At 63.5% G+C, this 23955-nt stretch overlaps 1 protein-coding gene across 1 annotated transcript in view; it reads left to right on the forward strand.

Annotated features, from left to right (window-relative positions):
- The window catches only part of LOC122221398 (cell migration inducing hyaluronidase 1), a 50363-nt gene extending 26641 nt beyond the window's left edge, over nt 1-23722 (forward strand). Inside the window, exons 13-28 of the mRNA XM_042940683.1 lie at nt 1390-1595; nt 2164-2233; nt 3011-3139; nt 6286-6371; nt 7266-7397; nt 8326-8361; nt 8443-8598; nt 11571-11751; nt 12784-12999; nt 15107-15318; nt 15959-16144; nt 18070-18274; nt 18442-18528; nt 19114-19271; nt 21634-21734; nt 23515-23722. Coding sequence (XP_042796617.1) covers nt 1390-1595; nt 2164-2233; nt 3011-3139; nt 6286-6371; nt 7266-7397; nt 8326-8361; nt 8443-8598; nt 11571-11751; nt 12784-12999; nt 15107-15318; nt 15959-16144; nt 18070-18274; nt 18442-18528; nt 19114-19271; nt 21634-21734; nt 23515-23642 — 2289 coding nt within the window. The 3' untranslated portion in view covers nt 23643-23722. The remainder of the gene's footprint in view (nt 1-1389; nt 1596-2163; nt 2234-3010; nt 3140-6285; nt 6372-7265; nt 7398-8325; nt 8362-8442; nt 8599-11570; nt 11752-12783; nt 13000-15106; nt 15319-15958; nt 16145-18069; nt 18275-18441; nt 18529-19113; nt 19272-21633; nt 21735-23514) is intronic.
- The last annotated feature ends 233 nt before the right edge of the window (nt 23723-23955 follow it).

A 23955-nucleotide genomic window follows, 5' to 3' on the forward strand; every position in this document is an offset into this window, starting at 1 on the left:
ATATTGGCAATCAGCCTGGAGACATTTAAAACAAATTTTGTTAATGTTTATTTATTTTTGAGAGACAGAGACAGAGTGTGAGCAGGGGAGAGGCAGAGAGAGAGGGAGACACAGAATCCGAAGCAGGCTCCAGGCTCCGCGCTGTCAGCACAGAGCCCGACGCGGGGCTCGAACCCACAGACTGAGAGATTGTGACCCGAGCCGAAGTCGGAGGCTCAACCGACCGGGCCGCCCAGGTGCCCCTGTTGTCACTCTGAGGAGGTGCTGTCGGCTTCGGGGGCGGAGGCCAGGGTTGCCGCTAAACATCCGACCAAGTACGGGCCGGCCCCTCGAACTGTGCCCGGTACTGCGGGGGGAGCTGTGTCTGGACGGTGTGTGGATGTTCCGGGCCGGGCCTGGCGGTAGGTACTTAACAGGTGTGAGTGGAACGGTCCTAGGGAGGCAGGAGCGTCCTCGTCGGGTGACGCCACTGGGCAGTCAGGCCCCAGGGTGGGGGTGAGGACGGCAGGTCTCGGTTAAAAAGAACGAGGTGCTTCTCGCCGTCCTGGGGGTCCCACCGTGGACAGGCTGCCTCGTGAGGTGGTGAGCGTCCCGTCTCTGGGGCATTCAAGGGGGAGCACAGAGCCCGTCTGCCAGAGATGCTTGTGAGCGACTGGCGCCGGGCAGGGAGCTGGGGCTCAGGCCCACCTGAGGATCTCTTGGTTCCAAGGCTGATATGTTAGCGGGTTCAGGCCCAGAAGGGGCCTCTGAGATGGCAGAGCTGGAATGGCTCATCTGCGGCGGGCAAGGGGGCCGGGGGCCGGGGGCCTGTGTGACAGATGCCCTGGGACCATCCCGGCTCTCTCGGGGCCTGAGAACGGCCTTCCCGCTCCTCCTCCCCCCTGCGCCCCTCGCCCCCCGCTGACTCCGGGATTCCAAGATGGGTTCTGACGAGCTGGGGTTTGCACGCTTTTCTGGTTCTTGGCCCTCGAGTCTGCAGATGTCGCGGGCTGTGCCTCCTGGGCTGTGAGGCTGGCTCGGGCCCCCGGGTGAGGGCACGGCCTGGCCTGGCTCTCGGGCTGCCTCCCGGGGACGCTCCCCCTACCTTCCTGTGCCGGACCTCGCCTGCTGTCCTTGTGGGCCGCCGCGTTCTCGCCAGGGCGGGTTCACGTGACCTGTCCCTGCGTCCTCCTGGACGCACTTCTGACACCCTGTCCCCTCCCGCCCCGCGGAGCCTCGGCCGCAGCACCTCCAGCGGGAAGGGGCTTCGAAGTCGCCGTTCGTCCCTCCCCCTCCCCACGCCTCCCCTGCTCCCAGCGGGACCGGCCGTACGGCTGGCGGCGTCTCACGTGTGCCTGATGAGCAGCTGGACGCTGGGCGACGTGTCCCCTCCTGTCTTGGCCCCTGCAGGTCAAGGACGTGGTGGGCTATAACTCCCTGGGCCACTGCTTCTTCACGGAGGATGGGCCGGAGGAACGCAACACCTTTGACCACTGTCTGGGCCTCCTGGTCAAGTCTGGAACCCTCCTCCCCTCCGACCGGGACAGCAAGATGTGCAGGATGATCACGGAAGACTCGTACCCGGGCTATGTCCCCAAGCCCCGGCAGGACTGCAAGTGAGTGGCTTCGTCTCCAGGCCACACGCATCCCCCCCCACCTCTGCCCCGCCCCAGGCGGCCTCTGACCTCTGCACCCTGGGGCTTCTGGGAAGCTTGCACCTGCCAGCCCTTCACCACCTGGTGTCTTCAGCCTCGCGGCCAGAGGGCGCAGGGGTGCAGAGGGCAGGGCGTGCTGTACTTCCCCAGCTCACCTCACGTCCATCAGAGAACCTCTGTTCTTATCCTCCGGCTTCTGCCGACGTCACACGGCGCTCCCGTGAGAGGGCGTGTGGCCGTGGGCACCGGCAGACGGGGGTTCCCGTGTGACCCGCCCGCCGGTGCGGGGTCTCCCCCTTAGTAACGGCCCCTCTCCCGGGCACTCGTGACCTCTGATCTGCCTCCGCCCCACGGGGCCATGGCCCCCTGGAAATTCTGAGCACGTGAGGCGCTTAGATGTACCGCACTCGAACGAGAAAACCGAGTCTCATCGTAAATTAAGGATTCCTCGAGTGTCTGACGAGGGGCGCAGGAGCTGGCTGCCCGTCACGTGACCCCGCGCGATCTCTGTCCCCCCCCCCCCCTGCAGCGCAGTGTCCACCTTCTGGATGGCCAACCCCAACAACAACCTCATCAACTGTGCGGCCGCGGGCTCCGAGGTGAGCGCAAGGGGTCCCGGGCCGGGCAGAAGGGAAGGTGGGGGGCTGAGAGGCGGCGGCGGCCGGGGATGAGCCCGGAGTGTGGGTTCGGGGCCCCAGCTCAGGCTCCGCTGGGGCGGAGACGTAAAAACCAGACTGGCGGCGGACGGACTTGCTTTTGACGGATGGCTCCGTCGCTGCGTCATATTGGCTATCAAAGCCCTTTATCGAAACGACTCCTCGTGGGATCCAATGGGTGCAGCCTGGGCGGTGCCTGGCACACCAGCGCTCCAAGCCGAAGTAGTTTAATTCTCGCGTCAGCCCTCCGAGGCCGGCGCCACTACCCTCCATGTGGCGGGTGGGGAAACCGAGGCAGGGAGCGCTGCCGTGCCCAGGGGCGTGTGTGGGACCCAAACACGGCACTCCGTCTACACGGCCATTCCTCCCTGCGTCTCGCCGTCCGGGGGACCCCGAGCGGGCCAGGTGCCGTCTCTGGGCCTCGGCTTCCCCAGCTGCCAGATGAGAGGGGCCAAGCACATCACGGGACGTTCCCCACGGGGACTCTGCAATCCAGCCGCTTGGAGGCCACGGCCGATCGAGCGGGACCCTGTGAAGGGTCGGCACAGCCCGGGTGGGCCCCACGAAACGCATCTGCCAGAGTTTGGACCGTCTCCCGGAGATGTGTTTGGGGGAGGGCGGCGGGGGGCCCGTGGGGGGCTGGCGCCAGCCCGCGGCCCCGACCAGGGGTGTGCTGGGCTGATTTCGGCGGCTCTCCCCCCCGGTGCCCTCCTCCCACAGGAAACCGGATTCTGGTTCATTTTTCACCACGTTCCGACGGGCCCGTCGGTGGGAACGTACTCGCCAGGTTACTCCGAGCACATCCCGCTGGGAAGGTTCCACAATAACCGAGCACACTCCAACTACCGCGTAAGTCCTTCCAGACCGCGCGCCCCCGGCCTCCCGCCGGTCCCCCTCCTCCGGCCTGCACATCGCCAGGGCCGGACGGCCGCCGGGCTCCGGCCGGGCACCAGCCGCCTTCCTGACGCGGGTCTGGAAGGAAACAAAGCGGCCTTCTTAGCGACAATGTCCCGTGGCCACTCCTGCCACACGACGCGGCCCCCGGTCAGAGCCGGGAAGAGAGGCGGGATGCGCCTTCCTGCAGGCTGACGGCGGGGGGACACCCGAGCGCAGGCCCGCCGCCCCCCTGGAGGCCGGGCGCGATGCCGGCTGTGACAGGCTGGCCCGGCCTGGGCGCCGGACGCAGTCAGGACACGCTTCTGAAGGAACGGAGACGTGGCACGGGCCCCTCTCCTCCGTCCCCTTGGCTTTTGCTCCAGGAAGCGGGCTGGTCCTTCCGCACAGAGCCCGGGGGGTGCGGGGGGCGGGGGGGAAACCAGACGCTGCTGAGTGAGGCGCAAGGAAGGGGCCGGGGCCCCGAGGGTGTGGAGGACGCCCACCCAGGACGGCACGGAGACCAGAGCCGTGGGACGCAGAGCTGGGGAGCCAGGCTGGGACCGGGGAGCCGCCCTGGGGACACAGGTGGTGCTGGGGGCGCTGGCACGGTGCGTGGACAGAGTCCCGTGTCCGGATCTTCTGTCCAGTCCCTGATAGTGCAGATGAGGAAACTGAGGCCCCTGGGGGGGGGGGGCGGGGAACGGACACGGTAGGGTTTAAAAAAGGTCAACCGGGGAGAAGACTGTGAGAAGAGAAACCTTCTCACACTCGGCTTGTGGTTATACGGGCGGTGGGGCCAGAGAGGGGCCTGTAGGGGTGCGGGGGGCACGGGCAGAGGGCACACCCCAGGGAGCTGAGAAGGAAGAGTTGCCGGTCATCGGTGTCCCCCTGACAGAGCAGGCGTTTCTGAGGCCGTCGTGGGCCACACAGGAGCGGCCAGGGGTGCCGTGTGGGCAGCCGAGAGGACACAGCGCGTGTGGGCCGTTTGTCAGGACCTCGTCCTCCAGAAGCCGTCCCCTGAGCTGGGCGGTGGGCCTGGAGAGGTCAGAGCAGGGAGGTCTGTGAGGGACAGTGGTTTCCTACAAGGAAGTAGGCAAGGACTCAGGGGCACAGGAGGAGGGGCGGGCCTTGGGGAAGGTGGCAGGGTGAGGTACCCGCCCCCAGTGAGCCCTGACTTTGGGCCCAGTGGATGAGGGTCTCTGGGCACAGTGCCCTGTCCAGTGAGCCCGGACTTTGTGCCCAGCAGGCGAGGGTCCCCGGGCACAGTGCCCCTCCAGTGAGCCCTAACTTTGTGCCCAGTGGGCGAGGGTCCCCAGGCACAGTGCCCTGTCCAGTGAACCCTGACTTTGTGCCCAGTGGGCGAGGGTCCCCGGGCACAGTGCCCTGTCCAGTGAGCCCTAACTTTGTGCCCAGTGGGCGAGGGTCCCCGGGCACAGTGCCCCTCCAGTGAACCCTGACTTTGTGCCCAGTGGGCGAGGGTCCCCGGGCACAGTGCCCTGTCCAGTGAACCCTGACTTTGTGCCCAGTGGGCGAGGGTCCCCGGGCACAGTGCCCTGTCCAGTGAGCCCTAACTTTGTGCCCAGTGGGCGAGGGTCCCCGGGCACAGTGCCCCTCCAGTGAACCCTGACTTTGTGCCCAGTGGGCGAGGGTCCCCGGGCACAGTGCCCTGTCCAGTGAACCCTGACTTTGTGCCCAGTGGGCGAGGGTCCCCGGGCACAGTGCCCTGTCCAGTGAGCCCTAACTTTGTGCCCAGTGGGCGAGGGTCCCCGGGCACAGTGCCCCTCCAGTGAACCCTGACTTTGTGCCCAGTGGGCGAGGGTCCCCGGGCACAGTGCCCTGTCCAGTGAACCCTGACTTTGTGCCCAGTGGGCGAGGGTCCCCGGGCACAGTGCCCTGTCCAGTGAGCCCTAACTTTGTGCCCAGTGGGCGAGGGTCCCCGGGCACAGTGCCCCTCCAGTGAACCCTGACTTTGTGCCCAGTGGGCGAGGGTCCCCGGGCACAGTGCCCTGTCCAGTGAACCCTGACTTTGTGCCCAGTGGGCGAGGGTCCCCGGGCACAGTGCCCTGTCCAGTGAGCCCTAACTTTGTGCCCAGTGGGCGAGGGTCCCCGGGCACAGTGCCCCTCCAGTGAACCCTGACTTTGTGCCCAGTGGGCGAGGGTCCCCGGGCACAGTGCCCTGTCCAGTGAGCCCTAACTTTGTGCCCAGTGGGCGAGGGTCCCCAGGCACAGTGCCCCTCCAGTGAACCCTGACTTTGTGCCCAGTGGGCGAGGGTCCCCGGGCACAGTGCCCTGTCCAGTGAACCCTGACTTTGTGCCCAGTGGGCGAGGGTCCCCGGGCACAGTGCCCTGTCCAGTGAGCCCTAACTTTGTGCCCAGTGGGCGAGGGTCCCCAGGCACAGTGCCCCTCCAGTGAACCCTGACCCTGTGCCCAGTGAGCGAGGGTCCTGGTATGGGGCGTCCACCGGGGCCAACACCGAGCCTCCCGCCATATTCTCTGAAATCAGTGTTCGTAGCCCGGCTTGTGGAGGCCACAGCTGAGGCTTGCAGGGTGAAGGTCACGGCCCATGAGCGAGCAGCGGGGATCCAGCCCCTCGTGTTCTACTCACGCCACCACTGCCTCACTGTCAGTCCCTTGAAGAATGTTCTAGCCAGAGTGGCCTCAGCTACTCAAGAAGGGAACCTGGGAACCTGCCTTCGGGCCTTCCCTGGAGGCCGAGAGTCCAGTGGGAGGAACCGAGACCCCTGCCCCAGGGGAGGGGTCTCAAGTGCAGTGTTTCCTTTAAATCACCAGACACACTTCCCGTAGCCCCTGACGTTGGGCCTGGGCTTGTAACCGCCCAAAGCAAGGTGACTTCTGGTCACGGACTTAGCTCCGTGGCCCTGGACAAGACACTTAGCCCCCAGACCTCTTGGTTCCTTCGTGAACACCTCAGATTCGCCCTGAGCAGAGCAGAAGCGTGGGCTCCTCCCCTCCCTCACTGCAGACCCCTTGCCTCCACTAATGCGTCCTGAGAGCAGAGCCGGCGTTACTGGAACGTTTAAGAGTGTGCGTGGCGTGACGAGGTGCCTGCCACCTGCCGTGGCCGTGGATGCGTCCCTGACCGTCTCCTCCCCCGCAGGCGGGCATGATCATTGACAACGGGGTCAAAACTACGGAGGCCTCTGCCAAGGACAAGCGGCCCTTCCTGTCCATCATCTCTGCCAGGTAGATGACCCGTGGGGACGCACACCCTCCCTGCTGACCTCTTGACCCAGCCCCGTCCTCTCCACTCATTCGTTCGTTCGTCCGCTCGTTCGCTCACTCACTCGTCAGTGTCTGGTGAGCACTTTCTACGTCCTGGACCGTGAGCTAGCTGCTGGCGGTCCGATGCGGAAAGCCCGAGCGGGGCAAAGACTGAATTAGGGTTTATGCTACAGCAGCCGAAGGGAAACAGAAATCTCTAGAGGTTCCCGGATCCCTCAGCAAAGCCAGTACCTGCACGGTCGGTAGGACTGGGTTGGGCCGAGGTCTAAAGGGACGTGCGGGTTGTGCCCACAAAGCAATCCAGAACAATCCAGAGCTCAGCCGAAGGCCAGCGGCTGCTTTCCACGGGTGCCATCGACACCTCGAGGGTATTAGAAACACCAGCGCCCTTTAGAGACCGAGGCGTCGGTCTACGTCGGAAGTGGGTGGCACTAGGGTCCGTGATAACGCCGACGGGTGGCTTTTGCTGGTCCGGACACACTGAGCAGCTGGGCTCCGTGCCCCGTTTTGTAGCCAACGAGCTGGATTCCGGAAGAGGCTTTAGGCCAAGGTTCCCCCAGGTTACCAGGCCGCTGGGCAGCTCACTCTCCTTCCAGGGGCCATACCGCACGCCGGGGTGGGGCCCGGCCAGTTAGGGCTGTGCCTTGACCCCGCCCCCCGGGCGGGGTGGGGTGGGGGCTCCTCGGTGCCCACGGACGAGAGCAGTGGCCTGTCTGTAGCCTGCGTGGGGCTGGGGCCCTGGAGGAAGGACTCCTTGCTTCTGTGTGTGCGGAGAGAAGCTCTCGGCCCAGAGGGGGGTCGGCTGAGGCGTCCCCCCGACACGGCCACCTGTGCCCTCCCCGTGGCGTGCTCCAGGTACAGCCCTCATCAGGATGCCGACCCGCTGAAGCCCCGGGAGCCGGCCATCATCAAACACTTCACCGCCTACAAGAACCAGGACCACGGGGCCTGGCTGCGCGGCGGGGACGTGTGGCTGGACAGCTGCCGGTGAGGACCGGGCACGGGGTCCTGACACGAGGACGGGGTGGGGGGTGCCTCCCCCGCATGGGGGAGGGGAGAGCGGGGCAGGGAGGAAACAGGCACACGGACGTCGGCCTTCTGGTCAGTCCCCGGCCAGGCAGAGGCAGCGACCCGCCCCCACCCCCGAGCCCCCTGAAAACAGCACATGCCGGGTACTGGGGGTCGTACCTGCCACGGGGTGAGGCTCTCTCGGGCCACGGAGCCAGTCGTCGGAAGGAGGGAAGGAAGAGAAGGCCAGCATGTCCCAGGCACCTGCTGCGTGCAGCATCCTCATTTGCCTTCCTTCCTCACTGTGCTTCTCAAAGATGCAAATTATCTCCATTTTTAGAGATGGTCAACTGAGGCTGAGCTCAGTGACTTTCCCGGGAGGTCACACAACTAGGAAACAGTTGGACCGGGGCTTGAAATTTCAACTCCTGGGACGCCAAAGCAGGGCCACAGCACAATTGTGACACCGGGTCCCGCCCTTCCCGGGCCCCCGGGGCCCCGGGGCCGGCACCTGCCTGCCTCCCCGGGAGACGTGGCACCAGCTGTCCGTCTGTTCTTCCCGCTGTGGCTGAAATGGGAGTGGGCGTGGCTAAGGGGAGTGCAACCCGCCCGCACGTACCCCGCCGTCACCCGGGGCCGGCCCCGAGAGTGGCGAGGTCCTTCACGTCCCCCTGATCCAACCTCCCACGAGCCCTGGAGTCAGCAGCGTGGGGGCAATGCTGGAGGCCACTGTCCGCGAGCGGACGTCGAGCGGGAGGCGAGCTTGCCGCGCAGGGTGGGAGAGCCCGCAGCCCCTTCCCCACACGGTATCCACATGTGACGCCAGGGACAGGGAAGCGTCCCGCCCTCGGCCACGTCCCTGGCCTTGGCGCGAGGGCAGGCTCTGACCGTCCGCTCTCGTCCCCAGGTTCGCTGATAACGGCATCGGCCTGACCCTGGCCAGGTAAGAGCAGCTGTCCTCGTGCCGAGCCCTGTGCGGGAAGCCGGCTGCAGACGGCTCATTCCAGACGCCTCCTCCCCACAGCGGCGGGACCTTCCCGTATGATGATGGCTCCAAGCAGGAGATCAAGAACAGCCTGTTCGTCGGCGAGAGTGGCAACGTGGGGACGGAGATGATGGACAACAGGATCTGGGGCCCCGGCGGCCTGGACCACAGCGGGAGGACCCTCCCTATAGGCCAGTAGGTTTGCAGCCGCGGAGGCTTCCTCGTCCTGCGTGCCTTAAGCCGAGTGGCAGCCACAGACGGAATGATGCTCGTGGGAGATCTCCGCCTGTCAACTGTGAACCCCCCTGTCAGTTACCAGTCAGAGGAGTCACTGAAACAAGGGAGGTTGGCCGGCGGTGGGCTGAGGTCTAGAGCGGGAGAGAGAAATCAAGCGTTCAGTGTCGAATGGCAGTCGGCAGGGGGACCTGATGGTCCAGATGCACGGGGTGGTTCTAGGGCTACGGTGTCTGGGGTCCGCGGCCGGGGGTTCCTCTGATAGCACCCTACTCGGAGCATCGCACCCACTTCTGGGGTCGGGGGAGAGAGAGATGGGCCAAAGCACGCTTGGAGGACGATACCCAGGAAGGTGACAGAGCCCAGCGCTGTGCCACACGCAGACTGGGAACTCCGGTCAGGAGTTCAGGGGTCAGACGAGGGGGACCAGCACGGGAGGCGACGTCACACGTGGTCGGGGCTTCCAGACGCTTACAAGACGGAACTCATTCCCCATGGGCCCCACGGTTAGAAGGAGTTTAGTGCGGGAAGAACTGTCTGACGGCCAGGCCTGTTCATCAGCAGAACCGTAGGGCTGTCCTGAGGGGTCCCGGGCTCTCTGTTGCAGAAGGTGTTTCAGGCAAAGCGGGGGGAGGCTGGCCAGGCGGCTGGAGGAGGGGGGACTGGGAGAGCTGACCAGCTCACAGAGCAGAGGGGCTCGGTCAGTTCCCGAGGGAGCCTCAGCTGGGTCGGTGTGAGGACGTCTGTCCCCCGTCTGAGACGTCTGTCCCCCGTCTGATGGTGATTCTGCTCAGACGTGAACCCAAACCCGACGGCCAGGCTCTGAGCCAGGCAGACGCACAGGGGTCTGCTCCCCGAGGGCCGAGAGCCCTCCTGCCCCCAGAGCTTCCCCCCAGCCTTTCTCCGGGGAAATATAATCCCTGCCTCTGTGGGCAGGACACGGGCCCGGAGCTCCCAACCCCAGTGGACGTGCGCCTTTGCAAAGATTCTGCGGACAGAACCACGGCCTCCTTTGGCGCAAGTGGTCTGGGAGCCCTGGTCTCTGGTCGCAGCGATAGACCAGCCCCTTTGGATGGTGTTTATGAGTAACTCTGGATCTGCGTACTTGGGCCTTTTTTTGCTGAGAGTTACCAGGCCTCCGGGGCCGGAATGTTCTGATGACTTTCAGGGCTGAGTTTGTTTATGGAGGCCCGACAGTTCTGCTGAACCAGGCAAGTCCCTCACGCGGCATTTGTGAGCAGGGACCGTGTCCTCCTGGTCACAAGGGATTCGTCCGCAATGGTCCTGGGTTGGGCTTAGATGAAAAGTAAGCATACGCTTTGCATACACAGCCAGTAAGAGTGGCTGGTTCCCAAGATAGCTTAACTTGAACAGTGCCCAGAGGCACCCCCTGAGAACCAGGATTCAAGGCGCCAACGCGAATCGACTGCTTTTAAAGATGCGGAAACGCGGGAAGTCCTTGGTGTCGACTGAAGGCACACACCAAGGCTGGTGTGATCCGGGCTTTCGCGGGGGACCTGCATGTGGGGAGGGGAGCCCCAGTTAGAGGACGGGGGGCTGCGGTGTATCCTCCCAGGGACAGACCCTTCTCTATGCTTCTTTCCCTCTTTCTGCCCTCCCTCCTTCATGCCAGCTGTGGAAGGAGGGGACCTGGCCCAGAAGCACAGATACCAGCAGAACCATGCACATTGGGCTTCCAGAACAAACCGGCCTAGATTCAGGGTCACCGAGAAGCCCAGCTGGCCCTTGCCAGGCCCCGTGCAGGAGTCCGAGGGCAGAGGAGAGGAGTCTCTGAGTCCCCGCCCTCTGCTGAGCCAAGTTGCCCGTTCTCCGGTCCTTTCTACCTCCGCCTCCCATCCTCTCCCTGACTCCTGGAGATCGGAGCCTTCTTGGGGTCCTTTGACAGCCCACAGTCTTGCCTTCCCAGTGGGGCCTGCCGCTCCTGTAGGGTTACATGCTCTGAAAGGTCACACGCGTTATCTCGCTACAGCATCATCCCCTTCCGTTCGGTCTTCCCCCTCGCCTGTTTTCCAGACCCAACGGATTCACAATTGAAAGGCTTACTCAGAGGAAACCCATTTGGGTCTTAATCTGATTAAATGGTTATGGCAACTGAGACTAAATAATGACTAATGGCTCTAGTCTCCCAAGGGACACAATACTGGCATTCTACAGAGTATTTATGGTATTTACCCAATGACTCTTAACAGGATGGAAAAACTGGGGCAAGTGTTTGAATAGAGGACGATTCCCCAACCCCCAAGCCAGCAACTAAACACATTTCCATCCATCCATCCATTCCTCCATCTATCCTTCCATCCATCCACCCACCCACCCTTCCTTCCTTCCTACCATCCACCCACCCACCCATCCATTCTTCCTTCCTTCCTTCCATCCATCCACCCATCCATCCTTCCTTCTCTTTCATCTATCCATCCACCCACCCACCCTTCCTTCCTTCCTACCATCCACCCACCCACCCATTCTTCCTTCTTTCCTTCCTTTTCTTTCCTTCCTTCCATCCATCCATCCACCCATCCATCCTTCCTTCTCTTTCCTTTCATCTATCCATCCATCCACCCACCCTTCCTTCCTTCCGTCCATCCATCCACCCACCCATCCATTCTTCCTTCTTTCCTTCCTTTCATCCATCTACCCATCCATCCAACCTTCCTTCCTTCCATCCATCCAACCTTCCTTCCATCCATCCATCCATCAAGTCATCTAGCATTTATTGACATTTACCGTGTCTATAAATACTTTCTCATGAACTGATGAATGAATCAATAATGCCCTGCAGCGAGGAGTGGCAGGAGGTGGGGATCAGGACGGTTTACCCAGGAAGTCTCTGTTTCCATCGCCTTGAAGGGTGCAAACAACTCGGTGGCGTAACGTGGCCAACAGGCTGACCTCTCACTTCCTTAACTCTGTAGGAATTTTCCGATCCGAGGAATTCAGTTCTATGACGGCCCCATCAACATCCAGAACTGCACCTTCCGCAAGTTTGTGGCCCTGGAGGGCCGGCACACCAGTGCCCTGGCCTTCCGGCTGAACAACGCCTGGCAGAGCTGCCCCCATAACAATGTGACCAACATTGCCTTTGAGGATGTCCCGGTGAGTGAGGTGCTGGGGCAGGCTCTGGGCAAATCCAGACTTCGGGCGGTGATTCACAAGTCCCCCGGGGCTGGAGTTTGAGCCGTTGCCACCACCGCAGGGAGCGAACGACTTCCTCCAAGCAGGCTGGGCCGCGCCCCAGCCCGTCTGCATCCAAGCTGGAAAAGTACAAGTGTAGGTTGCCCTACAGGTCGGGTCTGGCTGCGTCCCACTTGCCCTCACCCTGCCCCGAACCCCCCCAGAGACTCAGCACAGCCTCCCTCCAGACGCAAGGTCCTGGGGCTGTTTCTCCACAGGCCTCGGTTTTGAACATGGAGCCTTCTGACAGGGCCACCTGGGTTGGTCAGTTAATCTCCAATCCCAGGGTGTCCAAGGTGCTCATGTCTCTCTGAGAGGGCACCACAAATGGGGTCTTCCTGCGCACAGACAGGTGCCAATGAAGAGCTGGGGGTGAGGAGGGCGGGACGGAGGGTGGCACTTTGAGGCTGGGAGGGACCTGGGCTGCTTTGTCTGGGCTCTGGATCCCCCAGAACTTTCTTCCTTCTCCTCCCCTCTGGTCTTGCCCTTTGCCCGTCTGCCTCGCGCCGGCGGGCTGAAGGGAAAGGCGTGAGAACTTGTGACTTCATTTCTTTACTCGGGCCACCGAGGCCTGGGGGAGGTCAGTCACAGAGCCCGCCACGGGCTCGTGTCGACAGACTGTCCTCCTCAAACAGGTGCACACACCCCCCTCTTAGACACACAGCACACGGTCCCCTCTCACACGTCGCCCCACGTGTGTGTGCTTTCTCATGCACACGCCTCTCTCCCCCTCTCACACTCGTGCACGCGCGCGCACACACACACTCCTGTGCCCCCTCCTCTCTGCAGGCTTTGAGCCCGCGCCTCAGAGCACTCTCCAGGGTCACCCACAGCAGCCAGGCCTCGTGTGAGCAGAGGCCAAACGAATGCGTTGGGTCTGGAGTGGAGGCCGGTGAGCGGGCTGCAGTCTCCCTTCGCCTCCGGCCCAGCCTCGCTTCCCGGCGCTCTGTTTAGATTACTTCCAGAGTGTTCTTCGGAGAGCCGGGGCCCTGGTTCAACCAGCTGGACATGGATGGGGATAAGACGTCCGTGTTCCATGATGTCGACGGCTCTGTGTCCGAGTACCCGGGGTCCTACCTCACCAAGGACGACAACTGGCTGGTCCGGCACCCGGACTGCATCAACGTCCCCGACTGGAGAGGGGCCATCTGCAGCGGGCGCTACGCACAGGTGGGGAAGCAAGGGCACCCCTGGTGTCACCAGCCCCTCAGCAGGAGCGAGCGCCTGCCGTATGCCCGGCTCCATGCCGATCAGAGAGAGAGAGTCAGGTTTCCTCCTCCTCTTTTCCTTTTTCTTTCTCCTCCCCACCTGGTAGCATTTTCAAAAAATCAAAGTGAAAACCACGTTGCAGCCAGAAAGCAGAATGCCTAGGAGGAGGGCACTGGGAGGTCGCTCGGATTCAAGTCAGGCCCCAGTGCCTGGAGTCAGTGCAAAGACGCGGACACATGTGGAACCAGACCCGTGGGTGACTGTTGGAGCCTCAGTGTCCTCATCCGTGAAATCAGGATAATAGTCGAACCTCCTTCTGAGATTGCGGGCCTAAGGTTCATATGACGGATGCAAAGTGCGTCGCCGGCCCCACCCGCCGGAAACGTAACGCAAACCAGCCCCGTGGTCCTAAATTTTCCAGAGGCCCTGTGAAAAAGGAAAAAGAAACAGGGGAAATTAATCGTAATGATATATTTTAACTTAGCGTACTCAAAATCCTATCATCTCAACACGCAATCGATTTATAAAAATCGTTAGAGGAGGAAAAATTACATCCAGGAAAAGTACCTAAGTCTTTGAAATCCACGACACGGTTTCCACTTCGAGCCCGCTCAGTTTGGATGCAGATTTTCGACGAAGTGAAAGCTAGTCCTACCTCCCCAAAAGGATAAAGTCACGTGCAGTGGGAAAATCTCTTACACTGCTTTGGGTTTGGGGTTTAAATGAATCAAAATTTAAAACCCAGGTGGGTCCTCAGCCACACCGGTCACGTTTCCGGGGCTTGGGGGCCACATGTGGCCAATGGCCATCGTGGGGAACACCACCTGGGACACGACAGAGCCGAAAATACCAGCTAGCTATTACGATGCTGGCATTAGCTATTATTTGGCTGATGGTGAATAGACGAGCAAGAGGGAAGATAGCCAGGAAAACGGCAGCATTAAAGTAGGAGGGGAGTCCCGGGGCCGGCAGGGGACGTGTATGAAGAAGCTGTCCTCAAGACCACCATACAGGCAGACACTGTGGACGTCAGGACTGGAGGGTGGGTGAGAAAGGAGCCGGAAGGTGGCCTGGGGTCCGGGAGAGGCGGGAGAGAGAGCTGGTGCCAGAGAGGGGAAGGGGCCACAGGGCCAGGTGGGCACAGGGAGGCGAGGGTGCTGGCGAAACCAGGCCTGGATCTTCCCCCGCACCCTGTCTCTCCCACACGGGGCTTGTCTTCTGTGCAAAAGCTTTGTCAGCACCTGCCCGGTTCTCCTGACCGGCTACTGCTTCATTATTACTCATAATCTCCCCCCTTCCCTTTACAGCTTTCGCCGTGCTGTAACATACCCTTAAAGCTTTGGTTCTCGGGACAGCCCCGTGCCACGGGCAGCCAAAGCTCCTCTTTCCGTCCCGTAGGCAGTACTGGGGAGACCACCCCTCCCTCCCACGTGCCCAGTTTTGTGCTACTGTGCTGGCCACGGCCATGGTGGTGTCACCTGCACAGGGGCCGTGCCACAGGGCAGGACGCCAAGATTTCCACCGAGGCGGGCCCAAAACAACGCAGCTCTTGGGTCCCTGGGACCCGAGAGCTCATAGTCTTGCTTTCAGGGACTTCTCTGAAGCAAGACGGCACTCCTTCGTGCAGGGCGTAGTGACACGGGGCCTGGCCACGGGGGCCAGACCTCGGGAGGCAGACAGAGAAGGAGCATGCCCAAAGCTGCCTCCCAGACGCAGGCAGGACAGCAGCGGGGGCGAGGGGGCTGCGCGCACAAGATTAGCCAGTTCGCTCTCCTCCCCCCTGCACGTCCCCTCCCTTCCCTTCCCCGGAGTCTGCCATCTGACTGTTAAGGAGACTCCTCCCGTGTTTCCACCGCTGTGTCCCAGACGGAGCCCTCTGTTGAGAAGGTGTCCGCGGGATCGCGCAGAACGGCGATGGCCGCACCCCCAGCCGTCCATTCACGCATCCTTAAAAGGGCTCCTCGAGAACGTTCCTTTGAAAGCGGGGCCCGTTGTCAGATGTTAACCAGACGCTCTGGAATAATCCCTTGTAACTGTCCTGTCGTGTTTCCTTTTCGGGTCCTAAAAGATGTACATTCAGGCCTACAAGACCAGCAACCTACGGATGAAGATCATCAAGAACGACTTCCCCAGCCGCCCCCTCCACCTGGAGGGGGCCCTGGCCCGGAGCACCCATTACCAGCAGTACCAGCCGGTGGTCGCCCTGCAGAAGGGCTACACCGTGCACTGGGACCAGCCGGCGCCCGCCGAGCTGGCCATCTGGCTCATCAACTTCAACAAGTAAGTGGGCTCAGCCGCTCCGACGGAGCCCCAGGCAGCGGTGACGCCTCGGGACCGCAGGCCGGCCCACGTCACCCCTGCAGAGGGGCCGAGGGCACCCAGTAGTCCAGAATCTGAGCCCCGGGGCGGAGCCCCCCTGCCCCGGGCGCGGCCGGGCTCGGGCAGAAAGCCTGGCTCCGCGGGCCTCCCTACGCCCCACGTGGGAGCGGGGGCCAGCGTCCCCTCGAGGTGCAGCACGACAGCATTCCAGCCCGGATCTGGCCTCCGGCGTCGATGTTCGGGCGCTGTCTGTGCCTGTCACTTGTCACGTGCTCCTGGGACACGGACGCCAAGCAGATGTAGAAAATGACACCGAAAGAGATGAAATGAGCCCTGAGACCGGGCTGGACCAGGAGGGGCTGAGCTGCAGGGCAGCACCCCGGCCTAGGCCCGGGCGGCGCCCAGGGAGCCCCTCGCCCCGCCAGCCACGCTCCCCGCCCCCAACACTTGGCAGCCGGATGGTTACGCCCCGCCCCCCCCCCCCAGCAGAAACGGAGGTGCCGTCTGGGGGAGAATTCTCTGGTCTCTCTCCAGGCGGGCCCCAGACTCTCTGTGGCCCGGATGCCCTTGCTTGTGGCCTGACCCCTCCCCCCGCCTCTAGGGGCGACTGGATCCGAGTGGGGTTCTGCTACCCCCGCGGCACGTCCTTCTCCATTCTGTCCGACGTCCACAACCGCCTGCTGAAGCAGACATCCAAGACGGGCACCTTCGTGCGGACCCTCCAGATGGACAAGGTGGAACAGAGCTTTACGGGCAGAGGCCACTACTACTGGGACGAGGACTCAGGGTGAGGACCCCCGCCGTGGCCGCGGGAGGGCGGCTCGGCCCCGGGCCGCGTCCCTGGCCCTCCCAGCAGGCCAACCCCCACCGGGTTACCTGCCGTTGACGGAGAACGCTTTCCCAGGGGCTTCGACTCAGGGGCCGAACTCAGGTTCCATCCGCCAGTGACATTTTCCAAGCTGCTAAGCTGGGGGTAAACATTCCGTACACGGGGATGGGAGGAAATAGGCCCATTTCAGGCAAAAGGCAAAAGCAGCTTTTCCTTAAACGGAGGAGACACAGTCCGTTCCCTCGGATCCTCCCGAGCCAGGGGGAGCAGATGACATCATCCCTCGTCCAGAAGGGGACAAAGAAGGGACAGAGGAAATAGCGGGGTCCTGCCCCGAGGCCACGGCACAACCTTGGCACGGCTCGTTTCGAACCCGGGTCCACCTGTCCCCAGAGCCGTCACTCACCCTTTGCTGGACGGCACTAGGCGCTGCTCAGTGGAGGGATGACAGGGATGGAGTGTCTGTGGAGAATAGGGAGCTGTCCGGTCCCCTCCCTGAAAAAGAGAGTAAGTCCAACGCCTCTGGAATGCCAACAATGTCCGAGCGGTGAGGCCGCTTACAGCCATCCCCCTAGGGAGTGGCCGTAAAGGATCCCTTGATGGCCGTGTTCCCTCTCTTGATTGCAATCAGCGATAAGGAAATACCTGGCAGGGGCACTCTCTCTCTCTCTCAGACATGGTCTTATCAATTTGATGAGAGAAAAATTAGAATTTGAAAATCAGAGGCATTAGTAAAATGCTAGGTTTGGGGGGGAAATAAATAGCACCCGGTTTTCACATAAATTCTAAACCACTCGTGGGCCAGACAAGGCCACAGGTGAAGAGGGAACAGAGACTTAGGCTGATGGAACCGTTGGAGGACAGCGCCAACCGACAAAGTCCCCAGGCGTGCCTGCCGGCCCCAGGAGGCACCGCGTAATCACGGACGCCCCCCAGCGTGCCCCCCTTGAGTACCCCCAAGACTCAGGGTACGGAGGGGCGGACCGGGGAGCCCAGCCTCTGCAGGCCGACCTCCACACCCACCGTCAGTGCCTGGTGGTGATTAGGCTGTGCTTTAATTCGGTGACACCCTTGGGGGCTGTGAGCCGGGTTACAGGACCCAAAGCACTGGGCTTTCCCGATACCTGGGGCCCGTCTGAAGTCTCGATCGGCCCCTCTGCGCGTCCAGGTGCTTCCCTGGCACGACCGGCTGTGCGACGGTGGGTGGAGGTCATGGCATCATGGCGCGAACCCAGCTCGCCGGGCCGTCCGGGCGCAGGCGGCTCCCAGAGAGGGGTCGGCACGGGAACAGCCTTTCGAATGCTGCAGGCATGGGAGTCAGCCTGGAAGGTCGTTTCTCAGCAGGAGGAACGGTGACAAGTCCTAAGTTAGTGCCTCGGTTTCCTCATCGGCCGACCCCCTGCACCACCCCCGCGGCGTCTAGTCCTGTCCAACAATCGGGGAAAAGATGCAGTTTCGAGAAAAGTATAGTGAGGAAGGCTCGCCTCACCAGGCACAGTGACGGGGTGGCCCGGCTCTGTGACCGTCCTCCCGTGTGGTCCCGAGTCAGTCAGCCGCTCGGAGTCCGAGAAAGCGGGGCGGTGACGGCACCTACTGGACGGGACCGTCTGAGGGTTAAGCGAGATGGCGTGTCCACTCCCGGCCTGCGTGGAGCACGTGCCCAGAAAACGGTCCCCGTTGGCGTTGCGAGCTTTGACGCCCGGGTGCTCGTTTCTCTCTCGGACCACACGTGACCCCGTGGCAGACACAGCCTGGTGGCCATCTTGTAAGGCCCGTGGGTCTCACCGCGGGGGCCAGCGTGGGGCTTGGGAGGTGACGTGAAGACAGAGGGGGAGGAGGGTGGCGAACGCATGAGCGAGCCCGGCCGCGGTCCCCGCACGCAGGCTGTTGTTCCTGAAGCTGAGAGCCCAGAACGAGAGGGAGAGGTTCGCCTTCTGCTCCGTGAAAGGCTGCGAGCGAATCAGGATCAAGGCCCTGATCCCCAAGAACGCGGGCGTCAGCGACTGCACGGCCACCGCCTACCCCAGGTTCGCCGAGAGAGCGGTGGTGGACGTGCCGATGCCCAGGAAGCTCCGTGGCGCCCAGCTGGTGAGCGGCCGTCACGTTAGGGCCCCTTCCGGACACCCGCTCGGCCCCCCCGTCCGGTCCCGGGGTGGCCGGGGGTGCGGGGAGGCGAGGGGGGCGGCTGCCCCCGTCAGGCCGTGCCCATGCCGCCCCCAACCCAGCCAGGGCAGCCGGTCTTACTTGCTTTCCAGAAGACAAAGGACCGCTTCCTGGAGGTGAAGATGCAGAGTTCCAGGGAGCGTTTCTTCCACCTCCTGAGCGACGTGGCTTACATTGAGGTGAGTGGTTCCGGCCCCTGCAGGGGCGCTGCTTGGACGCAGGGGGAGGCGGTGTTATGTCCCGGGGCTGTTGTCACCGACGACCACAAGCCAGGGTTGCCCGCCACAAAAGAAACTTGTTCTCTGGCCATCCTGGAGGACGGAAGCCTCAAAGCGGGGGCTCGGCAGGGCCGGGTCCCCCCGGAGGCTCTGAGACCGTCTGCCCGAGGCCTCTGCTGACGTCCCCCGGGTTGTGGACGTGCCCCCCCACCCGCCCCCGCATCGGCCTCTGTCCTCGCACGGCCTTCACCCTGGGTGTCTGGGCCCCACACCGCCCCTTCCTTCCTCCTACGAGGACACCCATCGCCGGATTTAGGACGGGCCCTAAATCCAGGATGACCTCATCTCAAGATCCTTAACTTAATCACATCCGCGCAGACCTTGCAGCCAAGTAAGGTCCCTTTCCCAGCGCCCACCCACACAGAGGGCCCCGGAGAGCCGCTCGGAGAGGGTTTTGTGCCCTGAGCGGCTGCACGGACCGCCCGGCTTCAGGGTCCACGTGGGCGCCCCGAGCCCGCTCCCAGCTGTGCTGCTTTGGGCCTGCAGGTGGACGGGACGAGGTACCCCAGCTCCGAGGACGGCATCCAGATGGTGGCGATCGACGGCAGCCGCGGGCACGTGGTGAGCCACACGAGCTTCGGCAGCACCATGCTTCAGGGCGTCCCGTGGCAGCTGTTCAGTCACGTGGCGGCCATCCCCGACAAGTGAGTCTGCGCGCGTCCCCCCCCCCCCCCACCCCATCGCGTCCGGTCTGGGGGCGCCGAGGGCGCGTTCGAGGTCTGCCCGCGCCTCTGACGACCTAACGGGCGCGGGGCGGCGAATGTAGGTCAGGCCGAGGCGGCCGGGCTGCCCGCTTACAAGTGGGAAGCCTGGCCCTGGCCTCGTTCCCCGGCCACGACACGCTTTCCCAGCATGACCTCACCCCGCCCACGCTTTCGATGCGATCCAAGTGCCGGTGGCTCTTAAATTCTCTGGCCCACACCTCTCCCGGCACCGCCACGTCTGACGGGCTACAAGTCTCCCGTGGAACCCAACCTCGCCCTTGGCCGTCGCCTCCCAGCCCGGCCCCTCCTCCCGTTCACCGTGTTTCGGTTCGTGGGCCTGAACCTTGCAGACGGCTGGACCACGGTCTGGGCTTCCTGCGTGACTCCCCTGTTCCTTCCTCCTCTGTGACCGGGTCCCGCACCCCCACCTGCCCGCTCACCCTCCGGCCCGGCCCGCCTGTGGCTGCGAAGCAGGCCCTCCGGCTCAACCTCCTGACGGGCCAGGCCTCTGCCGCCCCAGCCTGACCTGGCCTCCCTGCCAGCTGCTGGCTTGAATTCCCCCCAGCACCTCCTGTGCCCTTTCCTAGAAATCCCTGGCAACTCCCGGCACCTTCCCAATCTAACGCGCACCTCTTTGGTGAGGTCTCTTCCAACGCAACCACAAAGTTCTGCCTCTACTAACACACGAGTCTCAGCAGCCCCGGGGACGCGGCCGCTCCCGGGCGAGGGCCCGCGCTTCCTCGCGTCGGGGCCACGTCTAACTCGGTTTTGCGTTTCTCGCTAAACGGGGGGTACAACTCGCTCTCAGGGGCCACGACCTGGCACGGTGGGAAGTCCGGGTGGCTTGTCGGAGCGGCCTCTGCCCTGCCACCATACCCCGTGCTGACGAGTGTAGGCATTCACAGGCCGTGACAGTCCCATACGGGGCAGACAGGGACACCTCTGAGCGTGCAGGCTTCTGGCCCCATCAGGATGCTGTGACGCACGAGGAGCCCCGTCTGCGTCCCGCTCCTGGGAGCTAACCCAGAGCCCAGTCTAGAGGGCACGACCTTTGTCTGGGTTCTCCCGAGCAGCGAGGCCTAGCTGTGCCAAAGGGACGTGAGCTTTTCCTCTGAACTGGAACGATGACGAAATGGCCTCCTGGGAACGGCGCCCGAGCCCGGTGCCGAGAACAAGTGTGCGATGCTCCCTCTCTCTGCTGGCTTCACCTTGCCGTCCCCTGGGGCCTCGTCCCCAGGCAGCCCCAGCTCCCCTCCCTGTAACCTAGGGCTGACGAGCCCGGTGCATCTGAAGGGTGTTCCTTCTGCTCCCGAAGGGACACAAACGGGGGTGACTGCGGCTTCCAGAACCCTGTCTGGTTTTCCCGCGTCTGGACTGTGGTCTGTGGTTATGGGATTCCTGTGAGATGTGAGCCGGGAGCCCGTTGGGCTGCTATTCCTGGGGGGGAGGTGCTCACCTCGCCTGTCTGTCCCGGCCCCGCGGAGTCTGCCACCGTGAGGCTGTGTTCCCAACATGTGGGCCTGAACACGACCAAGGCCGGGAGCAGAGAGTCTCGCCGGGCCCCCAAGCTGGGCTTCTGCAAGTCGGGGCCCGTCCGGCTGGGCACACGCCTCGCTCCAGGCCCCTGCCCCCCGCCTCCGAGCACGACTCCCCTTGGGCCTAGTAAACTCGCCCCAATCTCCCATGTGCAAACCGAGCAGAAAGTGACGTGAACGTGGAGGTTAACGCTCCCCAAGCACGCGGTGACCCCAGCTTCTGGCTTGCTCTCCCGCCATGTTTCTATCTGGTCCCAACCCAATGGGCTGAGGGCATTCGCGTTAATAAACGCAAGCCGAAGTCCCTCCTCTGTGCACCTACCCCGTCCTCTCCGGGGACAGACACACGTGCAGGCAGCGAGCGAGCTGAGAGCAGGTGTGGGGAGGTCCCCGGGTGCCGACTGCGGCCAGATGTGTGGGAGGGAGGCCGGGATGTGGGTCAAGCATGGAAAGAGCTGGTCCGCTCGGCACGAGGGACGGGTGGCCTTTCCCCAAACCCGCAGCCGGGCCTCTGGGCGCCGCTGACTGCCCCCACCTTACCTGCTCTCCCCTCCTGGCCTCTGGGCGCCGCTGACTGCCCCCACCTTACCTGCTCTCCCCTCCTGGCCTCTGGGCTGACTGCCCCCACCTTACCTGCTCTCCCCTCCTGGCCTCTGGGCGCCGCTGACTGCCCCCACCTTACCTGCTCTCCCCTCCTGGCCTCTGGGCTGACTGCCCCCACCTTACCTGCTCTCCCCTCCTGGCCTCTGACACCTCCTCTCGTGCAGCTCCATTGTGCTCGTGGTGTCGAAGGGACGATACACTTCCAGGGGCCTGTGGACCCGAGTGTTAGAAAAGCTCGGCGCAGATAAGAACCTCAGGTTGAAAGGTAAGCGCTCCATACCAGGGGTCTACACGGAAGTCCAGATGCCTGGTGTGCGGGCTGCTGCTACCTCTTGCCGAGACCACAGTGCTCCCCACCAGACCCCAGGGTCCTCGACACTAGGTGGCCTTCCGGAATGTGCAGGCCGGATGCCGCCCGTTCACCATCCCTACACGCCAGCAGCCTCCTCCCAACGTGTGACCAGACACGGGAAGCCACTTCCTGAGTTGTTCACCCGTCCGCTCAGCACGGGCCCCCTCCCCTTGTTAAACCAAAGCATCAGCAGGAAAGTGGCTTGATCTGCCCCCGTCCCGGCTCCCGCTACAGGGACAGGCGGGGCTCTGCCTTGTCCTCCATGTTCTGGTGGGCTGGACGCTCGTACGCCCAGGTAGGGAGGGACGGAGAAACGAAAGCCCGAGGCATCGCTGCGGCTTGTCCGAGGTCCCTCGGTGCTTTTGCGGTGAAGCCCAGCGCAGACCCCACAGGGAAGCCCGCCCAGCAAGACCCTCGTCACCGTCACCGCGGAGCCCAGGGGAGGCTGGGAGGGAGGCGGAACAAGCCCGCAGACGCTAACGTCCGCTGGGGTCCACGCGTGGTGCTCGGCCGTGCACCTGCTGAGCTCGCTGCGATTGCCGCGCGTTCACGGGTCACGGTGCCGTTGCTTCCGTCTGGGGTGGAACCAGACGCTTAAGTAACTTGCCCAAGATTAGAATTTGGATCCGAACGCTTCTAACCCGGAGCTCAGCTGCCACGCCATCCTGTGAGGAGCATCAAAGCTCGTGGCCCGTCATGTGGGACGTCAATTCCTGGCAGCTCCCACGGGAAAGCCCGGAGGCCCTGAAGGCCCTTCCCTCGAGCCAAAAGAGAGCCCCAAGAACAGAGAAGTATCTTCTCGGGCTCAATCCTGGACTCATCTTGGGGCCTCTGCCTTTTTAACTAAGACCCTCTTGCCAAAAGCTGACGTAGGTGAGGTGATCTAAGTGGCGTCTTCCCAGAGGTGGCACGTGTGTGCCGCCCGCCAGGCCGGGCCGATCCCGAGTGTGGACAGAGAGCCCCACGCCCCTCCCTCGGTTAAGCTCCGAATGCAACGCAGGGCTCGCTGCGTGGGGCCGGGGGCCTATTCGTCTAGTCTGGCTGCACCACTTACTCTGAACCCTCGGACGGAGTCCTTCCAAAGCCACGGCATGTTGGAGCTGGGAGAGGTCCTGTAGCTGAGCATCATCCCTCATGTGACTGGCTGGCTGACAGGGGACGCTGGGCTTCAGAGAGGCGCAGGGACTCGCTGGCTGACGGGGGACGCTGGGCTTCAGAGAGGCGCAGGGACTCGCTGGCTGACGGGGGACGCTGGGCTTCAGAGAGGCGCAGGGACTCGCTGGCTGACGGGGGACGCTGGGCTTCAGAGAGGCGCAGGGACTCGCTGGCTGACGGGGGACGCTGGGCTTCAGAGAGGCGCAGGGACTCGCTGGCTGACGGGGGACGCTGGGCTTCAGAGAGGCGCAGGGACTCGCTGGTGATCAGAGGCTCAGCCCGAAGGCGGCCGGGGCCCCGGGGGGGCCTCCTGTGCAAAGCGGGGCCACCACCCCGCACGGCCGACCGGAGGCTCGGGTGAGACCCTGTGTGCCCCTCGCAAATGACGTCATCGGGCGCAAAGCTGCTCCCGGGGGGGCAGAGCCCGGGGCGGCTGGGAGAGGGCGCCTGGAAATGCCTGCAGGGAAGGGCGATGGGAGCCCTGGCGGGAGCCACTCTCTTGGGATTTCTGTTCATGTGACTCACCCCTGCTTTCCAGAGAAAATGGCGTTCGTTGGCTTCAAAGGGAGCTTCCGGCCCACCTGGGTGACTCTGGACACTGAGGACCACGGTGCCAAAATCTTCCAAGTGGTGCCCATCCCCGTGGTGAGGAAGAAGAAACTGTGAGGACGCCAGCCACCTCGTGTCACTCCACAGTGGACTCGGACGGTGGACTCTTGGCCGCGGGCCAGGCGGGACGGCTGGCTCCCCCTGGGAAGGGCCGGGGGCAGCCCCGACGGGCGGGGGGCAGGGTGTCAGAGACCCCGGCGCGGCCACCCGCCCCCACTGCAGCGTCTCCCGAAGGCCCCCGGGGGGGCAGCCGACCGTGCTGGAAACCTTCGTTCCTGCAGCCTCTTGGGTGCTTCTCTCCTACCTGTGCCTCTTCAGTGGGGGGGGCGCGGGGGCCACGCAAGGAGACCCGAGCTGCACTGGCGGCAGG

Source organism: Panthera leo, chromosome B3, assembly GCF_018350215.1.
Source record: "Panthera leo isolate Ple1 chromosome B3, P.leo_Ple1_pat1.1, whole genome shotgun sequence".
In the NCBI taxonomy this organism is placed as follows: domain Eukaryota; kingdom Metazoa; phylum Chordata; class Mammalia; order Carnivora; family Felidae; genus Panthera; species Panthera leo.